Source organism: Esox lucius, chromosome 19 (genome assembly GCF_011004845.1).
Source record: "Esox lucius isolate fEsoLuc1 chromosome 19, fEsoLuc1.pri, whole genome shotgun sequence".
NCBI classification, from domain to species: domain Eukaryota; kingdom Metazoa; phylum Chordata; class Actinopteri; order Esociformes; family Esocidae; genus Esox; species Esox lucius.
The window spans coordinates 334,379-348,292 of NC_047587.1; the positions used below are offsets into that span (position 1 = coordinate 334,379).

The 13,914-nt window shown below is 42.2% G+C and overlaps 2 protein-coding genes across 3 annotated transcripts; one reads left to right on the forward strand and one right to left on the reverse strand.

Annotated features, from left to right (window-relative positions):
- Positions 1-407: 407 nt before the first annotated feature.
- On the forward strand, positions 408-4,004 carry LOC114829519 (putative uncharacterized protein DDB_G0282133). Its single transcript, XM_029114994.2, has one exon. It carries the CDS (start codon positions 408-410, stop codon positions 4,002-4,004), a length of 3,597 nt encoding a protein of 1,198 aa, XP_028970827.2.
- Positions 4,005-11,017: 7,013 nt separating this feature from the next.
- On the reverse strand, positions 11,018-13,458 carry LOC105008272 (forkhead box protein B1). 2 transcript variants are annotated; one of them, XM_010867547.3, is made up of 2 exons: positions 13,209-13,458; positions 11,018-13,043 (listed from the first exon to the last, which is right to left on the reverse strand). In XM_010867547.3, exon 2 carries the CDS (start codon positions 13,031-13,033, stop codon positions 12,095-12,097), a length of 939 nt encoding a protein of 312 aa, XP_010865849.1. In that variant the 5' UTR covers positions 13,034-13,043; positions 13,209-13,458; the 3' UTR covers positions 11,018-12,094. The 2 variants fall into 2 exon arrangements, with proteins under 2 accessions (XP_010865849.1, XP_010865848.1); XM_010867546.3 differs by having other exon boundaries at positions 11,018-13,048.
- Between the last annotated feature and the right edge of the window lie 456 nt (positions 13,459-13,914).

The window sequence follows — 13,914 nt, forward strand, 5'->3', positions numbered from 1 at the left end:
TTAGTTTGTCCGTCCCAAGGGAGAGAGAAAGGAACTGAGCTAGAAAACTGGGTCAGATTTAGCTCTTCTGGTAAACATTCACAAAATACCTTCTATGCAGCAGAATAATATAATTTAGACTCTCTGCCTGCCATAATTGCTACTATTAGTTCTGCAGTGTATTTGTACTAAAATAATTTATATCAATATTTTTGTTTTCTTTTTATTTATGGTACACTGCGTCCTGTTTGGGACAGATCTGATAACTACAACACGACTACTAACCGGGACAGGTCTAAATACAGGAGCAGGCATGATAATTGGGATAGGTCTGATAACGGGACAGGTCTGTTCAAATCAATCAATCAAATTTCCAGTCGGATAACTGGAAAAGTTATTTTTAATGGGAGAGATCAGATAACTACAACATGTCTAATAACCAGGACAGGTCCAATAAATACAATGAGTCTTATAACCGGGACAGTTCTGGTAACTACAATGAGTCTTATAACCAGGACAGGTCTGGTAACTACAATGAGTCTTATAACCGGGACAGGTCTGGTAACTACAATGAGTCTTATAACCGGGACAGGTCTGGTAACTACAATGAGTCTTATAACCGGGACAGGTCTGGTAACTACAATGAGTCTTATAACCGGGACAGGTCTGGTAACTACAATGAGTCTTATAACTGGGAAAGCTCTGGCAACTACAACGTGTCTAATAACCAGGACAGGTCTGGTAACTACAACGCTTCTAATAACCAGGACAGGTCTGGTAACTACAACGCTTCTAATAACCGGGACAGGTCTGGTAACTACAACGCTTCTAATAACCGGGACCGGTCTGGTAACTACAACACGTCTAATAACCAGGACAGGTCTGGTAACTACAACGCTTCTAATAACCGGGACAGGTCTGGTAACTACAACACGTCTAATAACCAGGACAGGTCTGGTAACTACAACGCTTCTAATAACCGGGACAGGTCTGGTAACTACAACACGTCTAATAACCAGGACAGGTCTGGTAACTACAACGCTTCTAATAACCGGGACAGGTCTGGTAACTACAACACGTCTAATAACCAGGACAGGTCTGGTAACTACAACGCTTCTAATAACCGGGACAGGTCTGGTAACTACAACGCTTCTAATAACCGGGACAGGTCTGGTAACTACAACGTGTCTAATAACCAGGACAGGTCTGGTAACTACAACGCTTCTAATAACCGGGACAGGTCTGATAACTACAACACGTCTAATAACCAAGACAGGTCTGGTAACTACAACGCTTCTAATAACCGGGACAGGTCTGGTAACTACAACACGTCTAATAACCAGGACAGGTCTGGTAACTACAACGCTTCTAATAACCGGGACAGGTCTGGTAACTACAACGCTTCTAATAACCAGGACAGGTCTGGTAACTACAATGAGTCTTATAACCAGGACAGGTCTGGTAACTACAATGAGTCTTATAACCGGGACAGGTCTGGTAACTACAATGAGTCTTATAACTGGGAAAGCTCTGGCAACTACAACGTGTCTAATAACCAGGACAGGTCTGGTAACTACAACGCTTCTAATAACCAGGACAGGTCTGGTAACTACAACGCTTCTAATAACCAGGACAGGTCTGGTAACTACAACGCTTCTAATAACCGGGACAGGTCTGGTAACTACAACACGTCTAATAACCGGGACAGGTCTGGTAACTACAACGCTTCTAATAACCGGGACAGGTCTGGTAACTACAACGCTTCTAATAACCAGGACAGGTCTGGTAACTACAATGAGTCTTATAACCAGGACAGGTCTGGTAACTACAATGAGTCTTATAACCGGGACAGGTCTGGTAACTACAATGAGTCTTATAACCGGGACAGGTCTGGTAACTACAATGAGTCTTATAACCGGGACAGGTCTGGTAACTACAATGAGTCTTATAACCGGGACAGGTCTGGTAACTACAATGAGTCTTATAACTGGGAAAGCTCTGGCAACTACAACGTGTCTAATAACCAGGACAGGTCTGGTAACTACAACGCTTCTAATAACCAGGACAGGTCTGGTAACTACAACGCTTCTAATAACGGGGACAGGTCTGGTAACTACAACGCTTCTAATAACCGGGACAGGTCTGGTAACTACAACACGTCTAATAACCAGGACAGGTCTGGTAACTACAACGCTTCTAATAACCGGGACAGGTCTGGTAACTACAACACGTCTAATAACCAGGACAGGTCTGGTAACTACAACGCTTCTAATAACCGGGACAGGTCTGATAACTACAACGTGTCTAATAACCAGGACAGGTCTGGTAACTACAACGCTTCTAATAACCGGGACAGGTCTGGTAACTACAACACGTCTAATAACCAGGACAGGTCTGGTAACTACAACGCTTCTAATAACCGGGACAGGTCTGGTAACTACAACGCTTCTAATAACCAGGACAGGTCTGGTAACTACAATGAGTCTTATAACCAGGACAGGTCTGGTAACTACAATGAGTCTTATAACCGGGACAGGTCTGGTAACTACAATGAGTCTTATAACCGGGACAGGTCTGGTAACTACAATGAGTCTTATAACCGGAACAGGTCTGGTAACTACAATGAGTCTTATAACCGGGACAGGTCTGGTAACTACAATGAGTCTTATAACTGGGAAAGCTCTGGCAACTACAACGTGTCTAATAACCAGGACAGGTCTGGTAACTACAACGCTTCTAATAACCAGGACAGGTCTGGTAACTACAACGCTTCTAATAACCGGGACAGGTCTGGTAACTACAACGCTTCTAATAACCGGGACAGGTCTGGTAACTACAACACGTCTAATAACCAGGACAGGTCTGGTAACTACAACGCTTCTAATAACCAGGACAGGTCTGGTAACTACAACGCTTCTAATAACCGGGACAGGTCTGGTAACTACAACACGTCTAATAACCAGGACAGGTCTGGTAACTACAACGCTTCTAATAACCGGGACAGGTCTGGTAACTACAACGCTTCTAATAACCAGGACAGGTCTGGTAACTACAACGCTTCTAATAACCGGGACAGGTCTGGTAACTACAACACGTCTAATAACCAGGACAGGTCTGGTAACTACAACGCTTCTAATAACCGGGACAGGTCTGGTAACTACAACACGTCTAATAACCAGGACAGGTCTGGTAACTACAACGCTTCTAATAACCGGGACAGGTCTGGTAACTACAACGTGTCTAATAACCAGGACAGGTCTGGTAACTACAATGAGTCTAATAACCAGGACAGGTCTGGTAACTACAACGCTTCTTATAACCAGGACAGGTCTGGTAACTACAACGCTTCTTATAACCAGGACAGGTCTGGTAACTGCAACGCATCTAATAACCAGGACAGGTCTGGTAACTACAACGCTTCTAATAACAAGGACAGGTCTGGTAACTACAACACGTCTAATAACCAGGACAGGTCTGGTAACTACAACGCTTCTAATAACAAGGACAGGTCTGGTAACTACAACGCTTCTAATAACAAGGACAGGTCTGGTAACTACAACGCTTCTAATAACCGGGACAGGTCTGGTAACTACAACGTGTCTAATAACCAGGACAGGTCTGGTAACTACAACGTGTCTAATAACCAGGACAGGTCTGGTAACTACAATGAGTCTAATAACCAGGACAGGTCTGGTAACTACAACGTGTCTAATAACCGGGACAGGTCTGGTAACTACAACGCTTCTTATAACCAGGACAGGTCTGGTAACTACAACGCTTCTTATAACCAGGACAGGTCTGGTAACTACAACGCTTCTAATAACAAGGACAGGTCTGGTAACTACAACACGTCTAATAACCAGGACAGGTCTGGTAACTACAACGCTTCTAATAACAAGGACAGGTCTGGTAACTACAACGTGTCTAATAACCAGGACAGGTCTGGTAACTACAACGCGTCTTTTAACTGGGACATGTCTGATAACTACAACGCGTATTTTAACTGGGACAGGTCTGATGATTGAGACAGGTCTGATAATTTGCAATAGCTCTAGGATGGTTGGGGCAGAGTATAGTCTATTAGCCATCAGCCACTTCAGTTTTTGTAAACCGTTATGGAGGGCAGTCCCAGTAGCTTCTGATTAGCCCACATTGTAATTTAACAAACAGACAAAAGAACCAAGTGGAGTTTGAACACAGCACAAGATCACCATGACAATGAGTCAGCCCAGATCAGCACTAAGCTTCCACCCTAATGGTGGCTACATGAGTCCAGATCAAACTTCCACTAAATTACATTAATAACATATTTTTACCTGCTCTGAGTACTTACAGAACCATTTAAAAACAGATTGAAAAAGTTGAATTGTACTAAAAACTGACATTGGCCAAAAAAACTAGATGAACACAGGAAAATACACAGGAAGATCAAGAGAGATATTCACAGGCAGATTAATGGATAGTTTTACAGGGAAAATCCCAATCTGGGACTATGATACATGAACCGATCCCCAAACATATCCACAAGGTGAGCACAGAGATTGGGTCTGGGAACGAGGCCGGGCCGTGAACAGTGCAGGGATGAGATGGGCTAGGAATTGGTAGAGAGATAGGTTTGGGACTAATGTTAGTACTGAAAATAGGACTGGGACAGATGAAATGCAAGTAAGACTGGAACTAGGATGGGGAAAGGAACTAGGACTGGGTCAGGAACTAGGACTGAGTTTGGGACTGTAACTAGGACTGAGGTTGGGGCATTAACTAGGACTGAGGATGGGACTGTAACTAAGACTGTGTCTGGGACTGTAACTAGGACTGAGGATGGGACCGTAACTAGGACTGAGGATGGGACTGTAACTAGGACTGAGGATGGACTGTAACTAGGCCTGAGGTTGGGGCTGTAACTAGGACTGTGTCTGGGACTGTAACTATGACTGAGGATGGGACTGTAACTAGGACTGAGGATGGGACTGTAACTAAGACTGAGGATGGGGCTGTAACTAGGACTGTGTCTGGGACTGTAACTATGACTGAAAATGGGACTGTAACTAGGACTGTGTCTGGGACTGTAACTAGGACTGAGGATGGGACTGTAACTATGACTGAGGTTGGGGCTGTAACTAGGACTTTGTCTGGGACTGTAACTAGGACTGAGGTTGGGGCTGTAACTAGGACTGAGGATGGGACTGTAACTAGGACTGAGGATGGGACTGTAACTAGGACTGAAGTTGGGGCTGTTACTAGGACTGTGTCTGGGACTATAACTATGACTGAGGATGGGGCTGTAACTAGGACTGTGTCTGGGACTGTAACTATGACTGAGGATGGGACTATAACTAGGACTGTGTCTGGGACTGTAACTATGACTGAGGATGGGACTGTAACTATGACTGAGGATGGGACTGTAACTATGACTGAGGATGGGACTACAACTAGGACTGTGTCTGGGACTGTAACTATGACTGAGGATGGGACCGTAACTATGATTGAGGATGGGACTGTAACTATGACTGAGGATGGGACCGTAACTATGATTGAGGATGGGACTGTAACTATGACTGAGGATGGGACTGTAACTAAAACTTAACCACACTATGTTATTGTACTTTCATATATTTTTCTTTGTAAAGCTCATTGAATTGCTTCAATGTATGAATTGTGCTATATAAATAAACTTGCTTGCTTGCTTCCTAGGACTGAGGATGGGTTAGGGTTAGTATACAAATATGATATGTTGTGTTGTAGTCATATTTAGGAGTTTTTCATCGTTGAAGAGACCTTCCAACATGTTGTGTTGAAGTCATATTTAGGAGTTTGTCATCATTAAAGAGACCCCCAACATGTTGTGTTGTAGTCATATTTAGGAGTTTGTCATTGTTAAAGAGACTCCCAACATGTTGTGTTGAAGTCATATTTAGGAGTTTGTCATTGTTAAAGAGACTCCCAACATGTTGTGTTGAAGTCATATTTAGGAGTTTGTCCTCATTAAAGAGACCTCCCGACATGTTGTGTTGTAGTCATATTTAGGGGTCTATAGTTAACAGAAGCTCCTAGCACAGTTTCATGCTACAGTGTGTCTTAGATACTTCCGGTATACTTAGTAGACTTTTTAAATTGGTATAAGGTTGAATCGTGTTGGTATGTAACCATGTTTTGTAATGTAACTTTATTACTTGATTGGAATAAATTATATTACTTCAGAATATATATTACTACAGCATTCCTCTTTCATCTTCATACTCAAGCTCATAGGGCTAATGGTAATTACATACACAGTAAATCTAAGCGACCAGACTTGTCATCCCTGAGTCCTGGGTTTCAAAGCAGTCTGGTTAGGCCCAGGAACACATCACATTGACTTGTCATCCCTGAGTCGTGGGTTTCAAAGCAGTCTGGTTAGGCTCAGGAACACATCTCATTGACTTGTCATCCCTGAGTCGTGGGTTTCATAACTTTCTGTGTAACCACAGGAACACATGCCATTTTACTGTATGGTTCATATTAAAGGACCTACACCTTATGGACACTTATGATAACTGATATAGGCACATACACATATGTATATCAAAGTGACCAGACTGGTCATCCCTGATTTCCAGGTGGCTACATCCCTTTTTCTCTGTACTTGACTCATGAGAAGCATTGAGGATAGGCTGTGAAAAACATTACCTTTTAAAAGTTTGGTTTGTGACAAAAGATTAGCTAGCTTTTCTAATAACTTCCATCATAGTATGGTCATTTATGACTGCATATGTTTCCAAACAATATGGAGTCAGAATATTAGATATTAAATTATCATGTAGGTAGGTCTTAGATTCTCTTGCACTAATTTTCCTACTGGTCCACTCCCATAACATTCAAAGGGGTTAACCATTATCCTTCATACTACATTAGCCTGTTGACCAGCTAGCTTTTCTTAGCCTGTCCAACAATTAGCTGCTGTCATCCTGTTTACCAGATTGCTACTGTTAGCCTCTGGACCAGTTAGCTACTATTGGCCTATCCAGAAGTTAGTTCCTCTTTGGAATTTGCCAACCATGGTCTGCCAACCATGGTCATAATTAATTTCACAGTCACCCACTGGCCGACATCCACCTAGGATGAATAACAATGATCTTGGGGTTAGCTGGGATTAGAGCACACATGGTGTCTAACCATGATCCTGTGGTTAACTGGGATTAGAGCACACATTGTCTCTAGCCATGATCCTTGGAATAGCTGGAATTAGAGCACACATGCTGTCTAACCATGATCCTGAGGTTAACTGGGATTAGAGCACAAATGGTCTCTAGCCATGATCCTGGGATTAGCTGGAATTAGAGCACACATGGTGTCTAACCCTGATCCTGGGGTTAGCTGGAATTAGAGCATACATGATCTCTAGCCATGATCCTGGGATTAGCTGGAATTAGAGCATACATGATCTCTAGCCATGATCCTGGGATTAGCTGGAATTAGAGCATACATGATCTCTAGCCATGATCCTGGGGTTAGCTGGAATTAGAGCATACATGATGTCTAACCATGATCCTGGGGTTAGCTGGAATTAGAGCATACATGATCTCTAGCCATGATCCTGGGGTTAGCTGGGATTACAGATAGCTGCCTATTCAACTGCATTCCTCTCCCACTATGGGCCTATCTACCCCTCTTTCCCTATCTCCTTCAGACTGGCCTGTCCTCCTAACTCCCTCCTTTAAACTGGCCTGTCCTCCCCATCACTACCTCCTTCAGACTGGCCTGTCCTCCCCATCACTACCTCCTTCAGACTGGCCTGTCCTCCCCATCACTACCTCCTTCAGACTGGCCTGTCCTCCCCATCACTACCTCCTTCAGACTGGCCTGTCCTCCTAACTCCCTCCTTCAGACTGGCCTGTCCTCCCCATCACTACCTCCTTCAGACTGGCCTGTCCTCCCCATCACTACCTCCTTCAGACTGGCCTGTCCTCCTAACTACCTCCTTTAAACTGGCCTGTCCTCCTAACTACCTCCTTCAGACTGGCCTGTCCTCCCCATCACTACCTCCACAGATTGGTCCATCCTCCTCACTCCCTCTTTCAGTACTTCTCACTTCCTCACCTCTCTCCTTCACTGCTCTTCACTTCCTCCGCTGTCTCTTTTACCCTTAGCTTGCCCTCTTCACACCTCCCTCATCAAACCCATTCTGTTTACTGAGGTCCACAGCCCACAAAACCCTCTGAAAATATTTGTTTTTGCTTGTTGTTTTATTAAATACATAGGTACAAGCAGTATAGATGAAGTTTGTCACCAGCAAGACTACAAAGATAACACACACAAACTGTCACATCTGCAGAATAAATGTGATGCTACTTCTGCTTATGAAGCATAATGTTAGCATCTTGTACCTGTCAGTGTTGACAGCCCAAGGATGATGTGGGGCTATGGCCCCATTCCTTCAGCAGTCCAGCAGATCTATGAGACATGATTTTACAGGGAAAGTTAAACTAAACTTACTTAATTCTCCCCATTAAAAATACACCCTAAGCAACACACACACACACACTTATTTTGACAATAATGAACTATCTCCTGGCATGTATCCACAAGATAAACTAATAAACAAAAATGCCAAAGTCAAAGTTCTCTTTCAGCCTGTCTGTCTGACTGTCTGTCTTCCTGTCTGTCTGTCTGTCTGTCTGATTGCCTTTCTGTTTATCTTCCTGTCTCTTTCTGTCTGCCTGTTTGTCTTCTTGTTTGTCTGTCTTCCTGTCTGTCTGTCTCCCTGTTGGTCTGTCTGGGGAGTTTATTGCTGAGGCCTGTATAGATTAATCTAGATGCCTGCATGAATTAACACTTTCAGACAAATTACACATGAATGATAATTACGATGTGGTTCCACTTCAGTTGATTATCTTACAGATATCATGATAGAGTAGTTACGTGTGTGCTCTGTTTGACCCTGTATCATATAACTGATCTCCCCCTCTGTCCAAATGGATCACAAGTTATGAAGGAGTTAAGACACAAGTACAGCCACTACTGACAAAGGCTTTATATTGCTAAAAACAATTAAGATTACAGCACAAATAGATCTTAACTGAGGATCTCTGAGCTTTCAATGCTGTCACGATGTCGAATTATGATATTAAAGAACAAAAGATTTGTGAAACAGAGACGAGTAAACGCAGGGTTGTTGTAATAAACCCGTTCCAACAGGATTCTACACACTAAGAAAACTAAACAAAAACTGTAATTAATGGTTATTAATAGGAGTTTTAATGCGTTTCAGCTAATACATAATATTACCAAAAAACACTAATTGCAACCGCATGACACGTGTAAATGTGTAAGAAATATGTAGCCGATTTAATAAACATTTTCTCTAAATATTATTTAGATATACATAAACAGTGAGTCTAGCTATTAAAAGCACGAGGAACTGGTGGCATCAAAAATCAGGATTCGGAATTGGAAAACGCTTAATAATAATTAGAGCGTGTAGTGTCTGAATGGGACACTTTTTGAGTATTGTGAAAACCGGACACAGCTAAAAATGACAAAGTTAAAATGTTTAGGTTCAGTATTTTCACAAAAGCCATAAATTAAGTATTACATTCTGCGATGAACTAAATAAATTGCATGGAATTGCATTTTAATCGTCCGGAGAAAAACGAATGTAGTAAAACACCATGCCAGAACGGATAAACCTGAACTGTGTTGGACAAACTGGGTGTAAGGAGGAGGAGGTGGATTTAAATTCCAAAGGGGTCTCCGCGACCGTTTCCTAGTTTCCCAGTCAGCAATGTGTTTGTGAGAAATCGGTCTTTTTGTCTCTTCGTAAAAAGGCTAAATCTACATTGGTGGCCCAGTCGAAGTTTGCAATTCTTTGCTCTTTCTGCAGAGTGAAGAGAGAATGAAGTGTCTAGGAGGCGGGGTTTGTTGTAGTCAATCCGTGAATTCTAAAGTATTTGTTTAATGCCCCGAGACGGCCTGCCTTCGCTGCTCCAGCTCTCACACACACTCAAAATGAGCGCATTTAAAATACAAGATCAGCTATAAATGTCAACAAAATAAAGGTTAATTAATTAATTACACTTTGCTTAAAAAACTATGTAAATAGACAATTTAAGAATATACAAAATGTTATGAGAAATATGATACATTTTTAAATGTAACTAAATATATTTCTAATTATAAAAGGTGGAGATATTGAGTTGTGAAAAAATACACATGTCGAGATGAATTAGGCTGATTGTGAAATAATAAAAAAGATTAATTTGTAATCTATTTGTATCAATTAGATGAACCGTGCAGGCTAAGGGATAGCTTAAGTATAAGACAAACTCAAATGAGCTGATGAAAATCATGTGCGTGCAATACACAAAAATGTGCGTGCAATACACAAGAGCGTTATGAAACTTTTTAATTACGATCATTAGGAATTATATTAGGTGCCAGGTCTGTAGCCTATCATTTCTTTATTATATTGTAATTTGTTAATGGTTTATATGGTTTATCACCGTTTAAATGTGGGTTGCTTCTCTGCGCCTTTATTTCTAGGCCGAATAGTGTGTAGCAGAATGAATGAGGCTGACTGTCTCCGCTGTAACTACGGCAGCAACTCCATGCATTCTAATAACCCGCTTCTGATTGTGATTCAGACGTTTCTCGGTTTGGTCGATGACCTCCATTGCTCAGTTGTTTTCTGAATGGTCCGGTGGGAGAGTCTCAAGGTGTCTCTCACCGTGGGTTCTGGTGTAGCTACATTGCAAAGCCACCTGTATTCTGATCTAGATACTCAAATATGCAGTAATATAGGCCTATACCTGATTAAAGCCAAAACATTGATTTGATTTGCTTAATAAATCTGCTTCAATTAATGGGTAGTCTAATAGAAATGATGAAATAACTAAATAATTACGTCATCAAAAAGGTGTGATATTTCTGTCAGTATGATAATAATAGAATTATCCTCTTACTGTATTGTATGTCTGCACGTCTTATCATGTATAAATTAATAAGATTAACCTTAGAATAAAATACCACAACAAATTAAAAGAAGCTACACCATTTTATTGAGAAAATATTTCGATCACCAACTTTTAAATTCAATGCAAACCAAATGCACACTTTCAAAAGCAGCATGCTGGAAGATACAACACATCCTTTTGAATTCAACATGCTTTACCTCGACAGAGAAACACATTAACATCATATTATCAACAGCGTAATCGTTCATTTAAATAAAAATCACAGAACATATTTTGTGAATTAGATATTGTAAACAACCAAATAAAAAGTGCATTTTACATATCCATATCAGATTATTTGTAATTATTCACATTCATTCACATATTTCTCTTCGCATTTATCAATAATCCTATTGTTCAATTTACAGTGTAATATTTCTAAAGATTTTAAAATGTTCTATAATTGTATTTTTACATAGCTGATAAACAAATCAAATACATATTTGGTATTCTGACAGCAACAACCATTTGAGCATCAAAACTAATAATTTGTTTAAAACAAATGATGAATTGAGAGGTTTAGGTTTGCATGCTTTCACAATGTGACACATTGACATCCCAATCAAATGTTCGTTGTTTGTGTGTGATGCTGGTTGAGAAGAATGTATGTTCCAGTTATAAATATAACTAACATGGGACGTATTTGATAATCAGGAAATAATATTATTTCAAAGGTTGTCTGGGACATTACGTTACATCCAATTGAACCATCGTTACGTGCAATTAAATCATCTGAAACAAAGTCAAGGTTTGAAAGAAAAGTTACTGACATGCATCAGACTGAACCGCGGTTTGCAGTGCTTTGAGCCTTTACAAATCACAATCTGACAACACTTTAAAAAGAAATACGTAATAAGTTGAAGAGCAAAGATCAATGGCAAATTTTTTTGTGTTGGGCCCATGTTATAAGACAACCACAATTCAAAGCAAAACACCAGAAACCAAAATACACATTGTATACTCAAAATGAAAGTCTCTCTTGCCTTGGTTGATGATATCTCCGCCCAAGACGTCCGGAACAGGAGTTAGAATCTTGTGTGGTCCGAGCCATGATGTGGTCCGAGCCATGATGTGGTCCGAGCCTGCTGGTCTTGGTGATAAAGAGCTCTGTGTAGTTCTGTTGGTTAGTGCACCGCCACCGACTGCAGTGTTGGGTTGGTGTGAGTCTCCCGAGGGGTGGAGGGACTGCTTTGGCTGGTGGCTGTCTGAGGGGATGTCGGGCTCAGAGACTGTGGAGAGTTCGAGAGGAAGGCCGGAATGTGGGTTGGAAGTCCTGCAGAGAGCCCCACCGGGGCCGGGGTGGGTTTGATGGGCACAGGGATGGCTGGTAAGGTCTGTCCACCATGACAGAGAGACTTGAGCGGCATACCATAGGCCCCGTAGTCACCACCCATAGATATTGGAGAAACCGAATCAACCATTGTGTTGTACATGTGTGGCCAGGCCGTGGTTAGCTGGTTGTGTAGAGGGTAGCCTGCGGACATGGACTGCATAGTGGAGAACGCCAGACTCCCCGGAACCTTGTACTCTCTGGCTATAATGTTCTCTATTGCAAACGGATGTTTAAAAGTCGATGGCTGCGACACTCCTAAATTATAGTTAGACATCTGCGGCAGGTGTGTGCTTGTAGCAGCTAGGGCGCTGAGCCTCAGTTTTGCCTGCTGCTGGAGGTAGTGGGCCGCGTCAGACTGCTTGCTCTGGGCCAGGTGCTCCTGCGCCATCATCATCATCACCTTAAACCGTTTACGGCGTCGCAAGAAACTCCCGTTCTCGAACATGTCACCGCAGCTGGGGTGAAGTGCCCAGAAACTCCCCTTCCCTGGCTGGTCCGGGCGACGCGGGATCTTGATGAAACAGTCGTTGAAAGACAGGTTGTGTCGTAAGGAGTTCTGCCACCGCTGTGTGTTCTCTCTGTAGTAGGGGAACCGGTCCATTATGAACTTGTAGATCTCGCTTAGAGGCAGCATCTTCTCCGGACATGACTGTATGGCCATGGCGGTCAGGGAGATGTATGAGTAGGGAGGTTTCTGGTCGCTGTAGGTGTTTCTTCCTGGTCGCGGCATCCTGTCAACACTTCACTTCAAACAAATTGTTCCGTTTAGTTTAATTCCGTGATTAATATGTTTCTTCATGAAAATGAACAGCCAATTCTGCATGCGTAAAATGCAATATATTGGACCAGTATTTCATGCATCAAAAAAGTGACAGTTCAACTGCCTAAAGTTGCAAATAGTTTACCGATATGGTGTCCAGAACTCGTTGCTTTAGCTCTGTCTGTGTTCCAGTGAAAGTCGGTCTTGTTGTCTTGGCTAAGCTTAAAAGCTGTGAGCTGTGGTAATGAAAATCGGCAGTCAGATCTTCTATCCGAACTAACTGAATTGAACCGATCTCATCTCTTCATCGTCCCGTCCCTTCTAGATAAGTTGAGATAAGTAGCAATTATACTTTCCTGTCCTCCTCTCTGCAGTGTTTGACTGTAGTGACAGCAGTCGTATAGACTCCCATAGAGTCGCTCCACTAATGTGCCACCTCTTCATATCACATGACAATCAACCAGGGAGGAGGGGGATACTCGCAGAGAAATGCATAATCTGCTTTCAGTGATGCCTATTTACATGGACACCTTGGGCCAATATAAATTATTATAATCTAAAGGGAAAGCGGTGAACAGTCTCGCCAAATGAAGTGAATTGTGAGGGCACTCGGACAAGGTAACGGAATGTGGAGGTATTGCCTAACGGTCCTGGTGGAGGATTAGTCGTCAGCTCACTACATCTGCTGAGCCGTGGGATGTTTGACAGGGCTCACACCGTAGCTTTCACTCTTCCTAGTATTGTTCCTCTTTTGTTGTGTCATGACTTTCTTCGACCTTATAGGAACTAACTTTTAGAGCTTTATTTCTACCTGGACTGTATATGTTCTACCTGGACTGTTAATTTTGATA

Coding starts and splice junctions, on each gene's coding strand:
- LOC105008272 (XM_010867547.3), bottom strand. CDS start 13,033: ATGCCGCGACCAGGAAGAAACACCTACAGCGACCAGAAACCTCCCTAC.
- LOC114829519 (XM_029114994.2), top strand. CDS start 408: ATGTCTAATAACCAGGACAGGTCCAATAAATACAATGAGTCTTATAAC.